General features: G+C 42.9%; 1 protein-coding gene across 4 annotated transcripts in view; it reads left to right on the top strand.

The window, feature by feature from the left end:
* Positions 1–13898, top strand: part of LOC147008810 (filamin-C-like) — a 71345-nt gene that overhangs the window by 22356 nt on the left and 35091 nt on the right. For all 4 annotated transcript variants that reach the window (XM_085864293.1, XM_085864292.1, XM_085864291.1 and 1 more), the window contains 14 exons: positions 1203–1339; positions 4260–4453; positions 4699–4812; positions 5331–5474; positions 6682–6805; positions 6978–7138; positions 7367–7457; positions 8625–8794; positions 9327–9444; positions 9633–9895; positions 10384–10662; positions 12817–13135; positions 13261–13431; positions 13627–13789. In XM_085864293.1, coding sequence (XP_085720419.1) covers positions 1203–1339; positions 4260–4453; positions 4699–4812; positions 5331–5474; positions 6682–6805; positions 6978–7138; positions 7367–7457; positions 8625–8794; positions 9327–9444; positions 9633–9895; positions 10384–10662; positions 12817–13135; positions 13261–13431; positions 13627–13789 — 2448 coding nt within the window. The remainder of the gene's footprint in view (positions 1–1202; positions 1340–4259; positions 4454–4698; positions 4813–5330; positions 5475–6681; positions 6806–6977; positions 7139–7366; positions 7458–8624; positions 8795–9326; positions 9445–9632; positions 9896–10383; positions 10663–12816; positions 13136–13260; positions 13432–13626; positions 13790–13898) is intronic.

Here is a 13898-nt window from a genome sequence, read left to right as displayed (position 1 = left end):
TCCGTGGATCAGAGGTGTCAGGTTGATATTATTTACTGTTAGTACATTCTAGCATCAGCCATGAATAACACGCACACACACACACACACACACACACACACACACACACACACACACACACACACACACACACACACACACACACACACATACACACACACAAACACACACACACACACACACACACATATTGATGCAAAAATCTAGTATAATTTGTCTTGTGGCCCCAAAACCAAACAAACAATATATTTATTACAGCCCTCACAACTTCCATAGCTCCTACCTCCGAACATGATTCTTAGAAGATACCATTATTTTAAACTCACCCTGTACATGCACAAGCTCCAGATATGTCCTTCCCATCAGTGTTCAGAAGCACCTAATCCAGATACAGCGACCCCATGGTTGGGAGATTGCAATACGAGCACCTGCCCGTTCAGCGAGCTGAGAAAGTTCTCAAAGTCTTTCGTTGTGCAGAGGAACAGCCCTTTTTTTCTCAGAGGCACAGCCCTTTCACAAGACCTGACCATGTATTAAAAAGAAAAAAACTGAAATGCTTTCCCATATATTTTTGGCTTCTTTGTAGATGTTTGAGCCATTTCAGGTAACAATCCTTATCCCAGACACACAATGGATTTTATTTCACCCCAAACTCTGCAGTTGCCTGGGGTTTCTGCACATGCATAACAATGCATTTTGGGGTGGATTACATCATTTCGAAAGTTGCGTATTGTTGCCGTTTAAATATTCTACAGTTAATGTCTGGAGTTTATTTTGTATCCTCGGGTATTTGTCAAAACAAACAGGAACTTTACTGAGAGTATACGAGCTATCGCCGGCACAATGGACAAATTCCAAATTCCTGCCCGAACCAGTAGAGGGCATTGCATCAGCGAAACAACCTGAGCACACTCAACGAATGATGCTACCCTGCAGCCTTGTGCTGCATACGAAAGAAGAAGTCTGAGAGTTGTTGCACCTTTCAATAGAAAAAAATGTAATGTAAGAATTATTGAAAGCATATTGATGATTTCATTTGCTTGAGCTTCTTCGGTAATCACCACCAAAATGTGGGGTCACCATGGGAATGGATTCTGAACTGAATGTTTGCCTGGCCATATAATGTAAGAATAATTAACTTCCTGGTTGGTGAGTCTGTGAAATGTGGATATAAGATAACTTTAAAATGTTCTCTCCCACAGCCCCTTTGAGGTTGAGGTAAGCTCCTCACCTGGTCAGCAGAAGGTGCGCGCCTGGGGCCCTGGGCTTAAGACCGGAGTTGTAGGCAAGTCTGCGGATTTTATCGTGGAAGCAATTGGCACAGAGGTTGGCACACTGGGTAAGTAATGATGAGTTGCTGTTGCGCACCAGCTTTATGGGATTTTTTTTTTTTACCTCTTTCATTGAAGGAGGGTGGAAACTGTGTTTTCACCCCCTGTTTGTCTGTCTGTCTGTTTGTCCGTTTGTCTGTGAGCATGATATCTCAAAAAGTTAAGGATGGATTTGGATGAAACTTTGTGGACAGCTTAGGTGTGTGTCAAGGACAAATTGATTTGATTTTTGGTAAAGATCTGAATCTGGATCCGGATACTTGATTTTTTTTTCAAGTGATTCTTCACCATTGAGAGAGGGGGGCAAAAAATGTATGGACAGATTCTGACAAACCTTGGTGGATACGTTGGGTTTGTGCCAAGAACAAGGCAATTAGATTTTGGTAAAGTTCCGGATTCAGATCCGACCTATCGGTGTGAAACAAAATGTAAACTCTTCAGCCTGGTGGAGGTATGCGCTCGACCGAGCACCTTTCCAGTTTTTGTTTTTTTTGTATTTCTTCCAATGGTAGCAAGGTTCTGGTGATAATGGTTGGAGTGGTGTTCGAAAAGTTCTAAACTTATCGTCATAAAATATTTGATGCTCCTCTTTGAACTCCCTACTCCACTTTTGATCCCCGATGGGGTAAATGGAACTAAAAACTTCCATTCTAATGCAGTACCAATAGGGGGTCTTGAACTTCTGAACGCTCCCTCCCCCCTCCCCTTCTGCACATTTAGGTTTGAGATGCTAGAGTGTTTCTGGTATATTTGGATTTCAGGGCTCGGCCATTGTGTGATGGGCTGCTGATGAAATCCCCCCCCCCTCGGAGTTTGATGTGTGAGAGTGTATATATGATACTGGAATGATTGGCAAAAGATCCTACTGCTGAATCTAAGCTTCTTTAAACAGTGCAGGAAGAGCAGGCGATCCTCTCGCAACACAAACATATGATGTGTTCACCAACAGACCTCATAATTCTCTGTCTTTGAAAACTGAGTTTAGTTTCCCTTTTATATCTTTCAGTTCCCATATTTGGTAAAACACATTTTTCTTTTTCAAAATAAATACATCTTCAAAACAATGAACCCTTTTCATTTGGAAATCCCAATATCGTGAGCAAAGGTGATGGATCACAATTCCTCATCCATCATATCAGCGATTCCATCCACGATTTGAAGGTCCGTGTGTCGGACATCCAGATGGGTGGTTGGCTTCATCGATGTCTTTGTTCTACTTGAATTTATTACAGTTTTGTATAATGGAGGCACTTCTTGTATCTCCTCCTCAACCTCAGCTTGGATGTGTGCCCTAAATCCTGTTAGGTGTTTCTGATTCACAGGTGTATGTATTAACATTATTGTCTATATTTTCTGATACAACTGAAACACATCTTACCTTGTCTCCATTCGTGCGTTCATGCTCATTCACGCTTTCCCTGCAACATCCCCATGCACTGGATTTTGCTCAGCAAACCGCTGTGGGATTTTAAAATCCAACCTCGGAAAGTCTCTTTGGCCATGGGCCACCATTCGCACAAAGTGTGACCTCGATGAATACTTCTGCGCAACCACATCATACCATTAACGAACCATTGCTCTCATATTGTATGTTCATTCGTTCATTCGTCATCTCATGCTTTCATTCATCCATCGTGTGGTTAAGTAATTAATTAATTCATATGGGAGCAGCAAGAGGTCCTCATTGTCTGCCATTACAGATGCATCACACACACATAGACCCACCCACAGAAACAGTGCAATGACCTGCATCGCTTTGGGTGATGGGTAGTGATAATCCACACACAACGATCAAAGCAGACTCAAACACCGGATCTGGGGTTTAACCATGACAACCTGCTAATGGTAGAGTTGGGGAAATATGATTGAAATTTTGTGCATAGCATTTTCTTATGACCGTTTTCCATGCTGAATCCGAATCCGATCGAATTTTTTTTTTTTTTACCTCCGATGACCTTTGACCCCCAGAACCTTAATTTCCTCAAAATGGCAGCCAGAAATTGACCTTTTTCATGTTTTCCTTCTCTAATGTGACTAATAAGGCTTGTAATATATCATTTCATATGTTTTTCAGGTCAAGGAATACGCTAATCACATTTTCAAATTGATTGGATGTTGCATAGGACCGAAATCAAGTAATTTAGGAAAAAGGAAGACTTGAAGAAAAAGAAAAATACTAGGCTATTGAATACTATACAAACTTGCAAAAAGCACAAAAGGACCTTTGACCCCAGACAGTCTATATTTACTGAGTACACTATCGGAGAAAGAACTTCTAGTGGAAGTGACATATTTACGCTTAACTGTAGCCCCCGACATACGCCAACAAAGACATGTGAAGGATGGGGCAGGGAAATTCTGCGCTCAAATATTCAGTTTGACCGAGCTACACAACTCTATAAAGAATGCTATCAAACCCGATGAATCCGTGCAGGATAACATTAATGAACTTTTGTTGGCGGCACCGGTGTGATCTCTGTCTTATGTTGATCTGAGAATGACAAAAAAACAGTTCAATTTTAGCAAAATATTGTGCGGTTTTCAAAAGTAGTGTTTTAAAAATCATCAAATCGTTGGATAAGTGTCATTTTCGTATTTCCTGATCGAAAAACCTATAGATTGATATATTACAAGCCTTATTTTCTCTCATTTGGTCAGAACTTCATAAAAATATCATTTTTTGTCACCATTTTGAATAAATTAAAGTTCCGTGGGCCAAAAGTCATCGGAGGTTAAAAAAATTCAAACGTTTTCAGATTCAGCATCGAAAATGGCCATAGAAAATGCTATGCGAAGACACTTAACCGAAAAAAAACTTCACTATTTACCCAACCCTACTAATGGAGATGAGGTATTGCATCCCTGTTCTTGAATACTCTCTGTGTCCCAGAATCCTGCTCACATCTTTTCATTGTGCAATTTCAATAGGTTTCTCAATCGAGGGCCCATCGCAGGCACGCATTGAGTGTGACGACCGTGGAGATGGTTCTTGCGATGTTCGTTACTGGCCGACAGAGCCAGGAGAGTATGCTGTCCACGTCCTTTGTGATGATGATGACATCACACATAGCCCTTTCATGGCACACATCCATCCGGCACCACAGAACTCTTTTCCTGAAAAGGTATGTCTTATACAAGTTGGACAAATTGCCAATCAAGCCACTACATTAGTTGCCACTTCAGCTCTTGCTGTCTCACGTACTTTTATTCATTAAGTTATTGTGTTCTCAACAATATGTTGACCTCATTATTATTTGTGTTTTCTAGTTTGCTGGACTCACCTTGGCCTCACATTTCCCCCATTGTAGTTATTTATTTATTTTACACACGGTGCCTCATCATGTGGACTGTGGTGTGCATTTTCCAGGTGAAGGCCTATGGTCCAGGCCTCTCCCCTTCAGGTTGCATCGTTGAACAAGCCACCGAGTTTACCGTTGATGCAAGGGCAGCAGGCAATGGTCCTCTTAAAATATATGCACAGGTAAGCTGAGGCCGAGATCAGGCATCACTTTTTCCTCTTCGTTCGTATGCAGCACAAGGCTACAGGGTAGCATCACTGGCTGATGCTGTGGCAGTGCCGCTGATCCAATGCCCTCTGCTGGTTAGGGTAGGAATCTGGAATTTGACCTTGGTGCCGGTGATAGCTTGCCTACTGTTCGTGAAGGACACTGTGGGATCTGCAACGTCCACCAACGGACGCTGGCAGATGGGATGCCCGTTTGACATCCATCTGAGGAATGGCGCACACATCGATGAATCACCCTGACCAGGCATCACTACCACCTGTTTATGACATCGGGTGTAGGTTCTCAGGCTAAAATCTTTGGAGACTTAAATCCAGGAGCATTTCCCTCTGAATGCTAGATTTGAGCACCTTTATACATACAATCATTCAGATGGATTTCAATACACGATTATTCCATCTAAAGATTACTATGAAGGGCCTCATAAGCATGATTTCCATGGTATCCGTGACTATGCTTGTCCATTTTTCTGCAGGATGCCGAGGGCAAGAAGATTGAGGTGTCTGTGAATCAGGCAAAAGATGGCACATTCCATTGTGTGTACACACCACACAAAGCCATCAAGCACACCTTCATCATCACCTGGGGAGAAGTGAACGTACCGCACAGCCCTTTTCGTGTAAGCCATGAGACATTTGTCCTTATCATTACCCAATCGCGAGGTGGGGACATGCTTATCACTTAGGCTTAGGTTTGTGTCTGACTCGAGCCCATTCTCTAAGTTCCTTGAGGTTCTTCACCAAATATTTTTGCTTTTGTGCTTTTTGTGAAGCTACTTAGCTTCATAATCTTACTACATGGTATTAATTATGGTACATTGAAGACATGTAAAGTTTATTCCACAATGGCCAGCTTATGAATGTGCATCGTGTTGAGCACAACACCATAGCGAAAAACGTGTGTAGAGTGACCCGAGCTCCTGCTATTCAGGAATGTCTCGTACATGTATGTTTCGAGACAATTCACAATGAGAACATTCATTTTTAAAATTCCTTAACTGACACTGGGTGTGATAACCTCATACATAACCCCTCCAATCCCCTTCCCCACCCACACTGACCTTCAAGTTAAACCAAACTTGGTGGTGCAATGGTTGGAACATCCCCTCTGAGTCTGTGGGGTTGGAGGTTTGAACCTCGACATAGTCATTCCAAAGACTATCCAAAAAGGTGGAAGGTTCGAACCTCGACCGAGACATACCAAATACATGCTGCTTCCTTTATTGACATTCAGATGTTATACAGGATAGAGCACAAACAAGCAAGCATAAGTTGACAACCACAGTGCAAGCTTGAAGGGCCTAATGGCCTCCTTCATTGAATTTCGTTAAAAGAAACTCATATAACTGTGTCAGTCTGTGTGTCCGTCTGTCTCCCATTTACGGCGGCCGCTTCCCATGCTGCGTTTGAAAAGATGCTGATTGATTATTTTTAATTTTCATTTCACTTTTCACACATTGCTAAATCACCCTGCCTGGGAAACACTGGGATGGCAGTTCATAACTGAGTCGGGAGTCAAACCCAGGCTAAGGAGCTTCGAGGCGAGTGTGCGTTCCTCTATGCCATCCTGGCAGCCTGGATCTTTAAATCCTTATATTGTGAAACTTTACAGCCTCTCATAAAGGAATGTGGGGTTCGGCAGAGGAACCCAGAAACCATATTTACAAGGAGTCATTTGTAACCTTTCCAAAGCGTGACTTGTTCTTCCTGACTGCATCACCATTGCAACTACTTTTCCTTATACATGATCGTCGTGATGATTTTGACTACAAGTGTATTGTTGTGAGGTATTATGATTAAAAATGGAGATCATTTTGTGTTGGGCAGGTCTTTGTGGGGGAAGGAAGCCACCCCGAACTTGTTAAGGTGTATGGGCCTGGTGTGGAAAAGACTGGGATCAAAGCGAACGAGCCGACTTACTTCACTGTCGATTGCAGTGAGGCCGGTCAAGGTATGTTATGTAAGAGCACAACAGGCTGGTTAATGAATAAAAAAAACACAAACTCTCTGTAAGACCTTATCTTAAGCCTTCAATATAAACTTGGCTGGAAAATAATCCACAAGGGAATGGCATAACCCCTATCTATTCCAACATATCTCCTGCACAACATTTGCTTATCCAGGTGACGTGAGCATCGGCATCAAATGTTCACCTGGCGTGGTTGGAACAGGCGAGGCCGACATCGACTTTGACATCATAAAGAATGATAATGATACATTCACTGTGAAGTACATGCCCCCGGGTCCTGGTCATTACACCATCATGGTGTTGTTTGCAGACAAGGTAAGCATGTGCTTTTGCGTGCACTACACCACACTGCACTCTGTTTATCACATCTTGTCATTACCCTGTAAGATAATCCAGGATAATCGGATAACCAGGTGCTATCACTCCGACCGAGCAACCTCACTTTCAAATGCAGAAGAGGTGCAAATTGTTCCAGGTGTTGAAAATCTTGGTGCCTCGGTAACCAAAATAAGCATCTGTTGTCATGTCTGCATCGGAATGCAGGAGATTGTAAACAGCCCATTCAGAGTGAAAGTGGACCCATCACACGATGCCTCCAAGGTGAAGGCAGAAGGTCCCGGATTGAGACCCACAGGTAAGAAGGTGTCTGCAGTGTACTGTACTGAAATGGGAGATGCTTAGCAGGCAGACACGAGCGGAAGGACAGTCGAGCCGAGCTGTGTTGTACAAATGCGAGCGCGGGCGTACTCTGCCCGGCGGCTCCCCTTTATTCCGTATTCGGCACACTCACGAGCCGGGCGACTCCAGTATTACTACGACGCCTCAGACGGCGCGCACACCCTATATCCCTTGCAGATACGATAACCACCACGACCACTCCTCCAATCATCACGCCCATTATGCATCACCATCATGCCCCTCCCTGTAGGCCCGCAGACTACACCACATGCAGAACCAAACAAAAGACCTGTTGCTGCCTGCCTTTTCAAATGATGCATTACCTTCCAAACCTCATTACCCCGCATGCATGAAGCGAAAAGTCAAGTTAAGGTTAAGCAGTTCGTTCACTTTGTGTTTCTGTCTGTCTGTCTGTCTGCAGACATCAGTTTATGATCTAGGAAGTACTTCATTCCAATTGAATGTTACATTTTGAACATTTGAAATGGGAACACGAATGTTTAGTTTAGCATAACTTTGGCTCTGAATTCAGCAAATTGTATGGAATCTCCTCCCGATTGCGCATGCGAACAGAAGAGCAAGATAATAGTTTTAAGCCTGCCTGTCTGGCAGTCAAACAAAATTTAAAATAATTCCAAACAGAAAATTACTGTTTTTAAGAACGTCATAAAGGACACAAACAACAGGCACGAATAACTCGTGTAACGTGTTAAATCAGGTGGTGTAAAAGACGCTGCATCAACGGCGGTAAACTTCCAAAGTTGTTTTTTTTTTACAACTGTTAAAACTTTATTTTATTTCAATTGAATTATATACTTGAACATTGTAGAACACAAATCACATTGTTGGCATTTTCAAATGCCTTCCATTTGGCAGTATTTGGAGGACAAAATATTCCTGCATTTTAGTCATCTCGGCCGATCAAATTTTCCGCTCACTCTTTCAGGATTGGCTGTCTTCCCATGTCCTTGTTTCTCAAGACTGTGTGGGGTGGGGTGTTCTTTTAACTCTCTAGTTTGCTCAAGAAACTGTGTACACTGAGTCCTAAACCACAGATCCAGAGTGAAATGTGCACAGTGAAGTATATTCATCGCCATTATTTCTGCCCTTTATTGGTGTGCAGGTGTACAGGTTGGAGAACCCACACATTTCACCGTGTTCACCAAGGGAGCGGGAAAGGCGGCTCTGGATGTTCGCTTCACAGGAGCAGGTCATGGTGATGTAGTGCGAGACTTTGAGATTATCGACAACCATGACTACACGCACACCGTGCGTTACACCGCCATACAAAAGGTACATGCTATGAACACACCTGTTGACGTCTCAGGCTTTGCTCTCTGTGACTTCCACCTTGTAACCTTTTAAATAATTTAATTATCATCCTTACCTGGCTCCTCCCTTACAAAATCTTCCTCTGATTTCTCATGATCTTGTCATCAGATCTCATAAGAAATTATTCTTAATGGTTGTGGTCTGCCTTTTGTCAAAGTCGGCCTTCTGTTTGTAGACTTTCTTGAATATATCTTCTTGTGAAATGCTTATATGTCCAATCGAATGTGTAATGTCTGTGTCCTCCATCTTCTTCCTGTCATTCCCTTGATCTTATAAGTTCCTAAACCTCACACTCTTGCTTATTGTTTGTTCCCCTCTCCACCCATCAAGTTTTACTCATTTATTTTCGCAAATGTTTCTCCTGTTCTTCCATCATCTTCCCCATCTTTTCTCTTATCCTTTTTCTTCCACTTTATTTCATTAAATCCAATTTTTCTGTCATCACGAATCTTCATCCTCCACAATCCTTTCTTCGTCTTTTCTTTCCCCAAAGGGTTCATTGACCATCGTCATTACGTATGGAGGAGAGCCCGTTCCAAAAAGTCCATTCAATGTCGCTGTGGCACCAGCTCTGGATCTATCCAAAGTCAAAGTGACTGGTCTTCAGAGTCGTAAGTCTCCATTGCTTTTGAGCACATGACCTGTCTTTTCCTACTCCCTCGGTGAAATTGTTAAATTAATGTTTAGCATTTCCTTTTATGAATATTGAACAATTGCATTAATAAAACTTCAGAGATCAAAACATCTATTTTGGGGTGAGCGATTTCATGAGAGATGCTAAGCATCCCCTCCCCCACAGGAGTGGATGTTTCTCGTGAGACGACATTTACAGTGTGCACACGGGATGCCGGTGGCCAAGGGAAGCTGGATGTTCGGGTCCTCGGACCCGGACTTAAGCCAACTCCTTGCCGCGTGGATGGCACCAGCGCTGAAGCGGTGCAGAAGATACATTACACGCCTAAGGAAGAAGGGTCCTACAAAGTAGAAATTTCCTACGATGGTCACCCGATCCCTGGAAGCCCATTCTCAGTGGAAGCTTTTGTACCTGCAGACCCAACCAAGGTAATCATGTCTTCATATAAAAGCTAAACCTACCATACTGTGTCAATTGCCCCACAACTTTTTACTAAATTGAGGACTCTCTAGTAAAGCATTACTCTTGTTATTTATTCCATAAAATATTATTTATGAAATTACTTCCTGGGACCATAAGGAATCCCTGTTTCATGAAAAATATAATAGCAAACCTTGATCCATAGGCCAAGTACATACACCTTAGGGTCAGTATAATAAATTCAAGAGGAAATGGGTGTTAAAAAATTGGTCAAAAGATGATGTAGATATGCGAAGTGGTTTGAGTAGACATTTAAGTGAGTAAGTTGATGAACTGATAGAAAGAACAGGATATCTATTAGACTGAACCATCTGCAAGGAGGAAATAGAAGAGAAGGAAGAATGTTTGTGAGCGAGTATTTAAAATGTTATAATGGGTTTCAGGATTATCACTATCAAAATCAATCTCACTTCTCTTTTTTCCCCCTTCCATTTAGGTCCGAGCCTATGGACCAGGTCTAAAGGGCGGAGAGGTTGCTCGACCAGCTCTTTTCACCATCGACACAAAAGGCGCGGGCACTGGGGGCTTGGGCCTCACTGTGGAGGGTCCGTGTGAGGCCAAGATTGAATGCCGGGACAATGGAGATGGATCGTGCTCAGTGAGCTACCTGCCTACAGAGGCCGGTGATTACCTGGTGAACATCTTGTTTGCTGACAAGCACATCCCTGGTTCTCCATTCCATGTTCACGTCCACCCAGCCTTTGATCCCAGCAAGGTGAGAGGAGTGAGGTTTGTCATAAGAGTGTGTTGGTTGTGGAATATGCCTAACTAGCAGCTCTTTACTATTTTTACCCCGCGCACGTGAAAGAAAAGCATGGTTAATCAATTGGTACAAGTCTGTCCGTCCATCCGTCCGTCTGTCTTATCAGTTGATGATCATCAGTTTATCTTCGAGGAACAACTTCCGTAATTTCAATCGAACGTTACATTTTGAACACAAATCGGAACATGAGTAGGAAGACAAGTCTGTGGTTCTACCGTACCTTGGCTCAGGATTCCTCCCAATCACATATACGCAGAGAGGAGTGAGATAATTTTTTTTAGTCTTTCTGCCTGCCTGGCAGTCAAACAAAAATTGAAAATCATTCAAAACAGGAAACCTACTGTTTTTAAGGATGCCATAATGAACACAAACAACAAGCACGAATAACTAATGTAACGTGTTAAATAAAGGTGATTTAAAAGACGCTGGGGAAAATGGTGGTAAAATCCGGGATTTTTTGTTATTTCTTTGCCTTTAAACCTCTCTAAACCTTCATTTAAGTTGAATTACATGCTTGAAGGCTGTAGAACACAAATTGTGTTGTTAATACTTCCAAAACCATGCAATATATTGATATATAGCATTACAAAGTGTGGCATGTGTATCGGGGTGAAGCAGAGGTTGTCAATATGGCTATGTACGATGCTAATGCTTCAGTCACATTTGGCTCGGCGGCCGTAGGGTCTAAAAATTCTACGGCCACAAGCAATTATAGGGTGGCCGCAGTATTTCCACGGTCACACAATGTAACAGTCATATATGTTTTTATTTTTCAGGTAGCCGCACGGGGTATTTACAAATTGTGGAGACCGAAAACGTGGGGGTGCCATACGGTCTTTGATTTTATGTCGCACGGTGACCTTAGGACGTCCCTGCGGCGGCCATAGAATTTTCAAGGCAGATGCAAGGTAGCCTCAAGGTGCCCGCAAGGCGACCGCAGGGGGGCCCTAAGGCAAACGTGGAAATAGTGTGGCCGCCGTAATTTTTTGGGGGAAGGGAAAATTCATTTTTCATTGATAAGAGCACACGGAAAACGCACGAATAACGCAAGCCCACCGTACGCCCTACGTACGGTCGACGTGGAACACATCTACATCATGGCTACGGCTTGTCGAATTGCTACGGCCAACCGAGAAATGAAAAAAGTTATAACTCCGGGCATAAATTCCACAGATTCCCTTACGGCCTGTAAAAGATAGCCATACGGCGTAGGGCCACCCTGAGGCCACCTCAGAAACTCTGCGGCCGCCGCACTTTTCTGTCAATTCAGGGGGGGGGGAGTACGGCCGCCGTATCCTAGCCGTAGAGCAAATGTGACATGCTTAAGTGACACTGCATTCTATGGTGATCAATAAAGCCTCCGTCCCCTAAATTGTGACAACCTCAGCTTATTACAGTGTATGAAGGTGGTTTGTGTTTAGACTGCTTTGCTAGCGCTAAACGTACGGATTTTTTTAAAACGATCTTTAAAATCATTATTTTATTAAAATTGAAATACAGGACGGCTTTGTCGTTCGTGGGTTTCCCTTCGCTGATTCACTCGATCGCAATGAATTATAATTTGAGCTCACGTTTGCAGATTGCGGTCAATGCGCTCGAATAATCCCTGGTTGGCAAACTATTTTCCACATTTATTCACCTAATTAACGTGGGCCGTCAACACGATAACCACCCTCAAACACACCAACATCACCATCGCATCATTTATCATCATTTTTATTAAAGGTAAGTTTCATGATCTTAATAACTCAAGAAAATTAACTTTATTTTTTGTTCATAATATAGGAAAAGAATGCTTGAATTTATGTTCTTAATAACCCTTTTATTGATTTATTCATGAAAATAAATATCACAAAAACAATGCACAAACATGTTAATTAAAGGTACAATTTGGACAAATTTTGAAGTTGAAGTCCCTAACCCTATTTTCCCCATTACCCCCTAAGTTTGCGTATTTGAGTTCATTTTTTTTTTTTCATTCAGGGATTTTTAAGAATCTAACCGCCATGAATGGCAAGACCCTCCTGTATATATTTGAACACTGTGCAGGGTATCGTGTTCTATGAACTCTCTAGTTATTAGCTGTAACATCTTTCTGGACCTCAGGTGACAGCAAGAGGACCTGGCCTTGAACGTGGAAAGGCTGATGAGGCATGCATCTTTACGTTGGACTGCTCACGTGCTGGTCATGCTGATATCGAGATTGAGATCACGGCAGCAGATGGAACACGTGCTGAAGTACGGGTACATGACAATGGGGATGGAACATATGACATTACCTATACACCACCATGCCCTGGAAACTACATAATCACAGTTCGATATGGTGGACAACCTGTGCCTGCTTTCCCCATGAGTGTCCACATAGAGCCGAAAGTGGACACGAGCGGCGTGAAGGTCTTTGGAGCTGGCGTGGAATCACGAGGTGAGTCATTCGTGACTGAAATTGAGATCTCTGATACCTTTCTGGATATTTATCTTTCTATTTTTATTGTTGTCCAATACTGTCAATGGCATTTGCATATTTTTTCCACTCCTTGCATGTGTCAGGTGTACTACGGGAGGTGGCCACAGAGTTCAGGGTGGACACGCGTTCTGTACGCCCAGCTGGAACTAAACCCCGAGCCAGACTTGTTTCACCTTCTGGTGCAAAAACAGACATTCCACTCTTTGATGCTGGTGATGGCACATACCGGGCAGAGTATACCAGTTATGAAGAAGGTGAGTGTCCTCGTTGCATCATATTTGTAATGCCAAGAGAGATTTCATTTGCACCGAACTCATGGTAAATAATTTTTCACCCTCTGTTCCTCACAGAGAGTATTGCAAGATGATCCAAGCATTCGAGTACATTTTTTTAATTTTGTTTTTTTTATATCAGCTTCAAGCGTGACACACTGTATTGTGCATACATAGGAACATACATGGTGGAGGTGACCTGTGGAGATGTCCCCGTGCCACGAAGTCCATTCCGTGTAGAGGTCGTTGAAGGTTGCTTACCTGCCAATGTACGAGCTTACGGCCCAGGCCTCGAGTCTGGCTTCACTAATCGGCCTAACCGCTTCACCGTAGAAACTAGGTGAGAGAAACCGAGCAGTGATGTCTTGCTTTACATCTCCAAAATAGACACACACAAAAACGAGCTATTTGAGAGCTTATCTGTGTGCAAATGAAGTATATGTGGTAAC

The sequence above is a fragment of the Eptatretus burgeri genome, chromosome 18, assembly GCF_056783735.1.
Source record: "Eptatretus burgeri isolate ZD-2024b chromosome 18, Ebu_testis_v1, whole genome shotgun sequence".
Lineage (NCBI taxonomy): Eukaryota > Metazoa > Chordata > Myxini > Myxiniformes > Myxinidae > Eptatretus > Eptatretus burgeri.
Note: the sequence above shows the minus strand (reverse complement) of the source record. Positions and strands in the feature narration are given on the sequence as shown.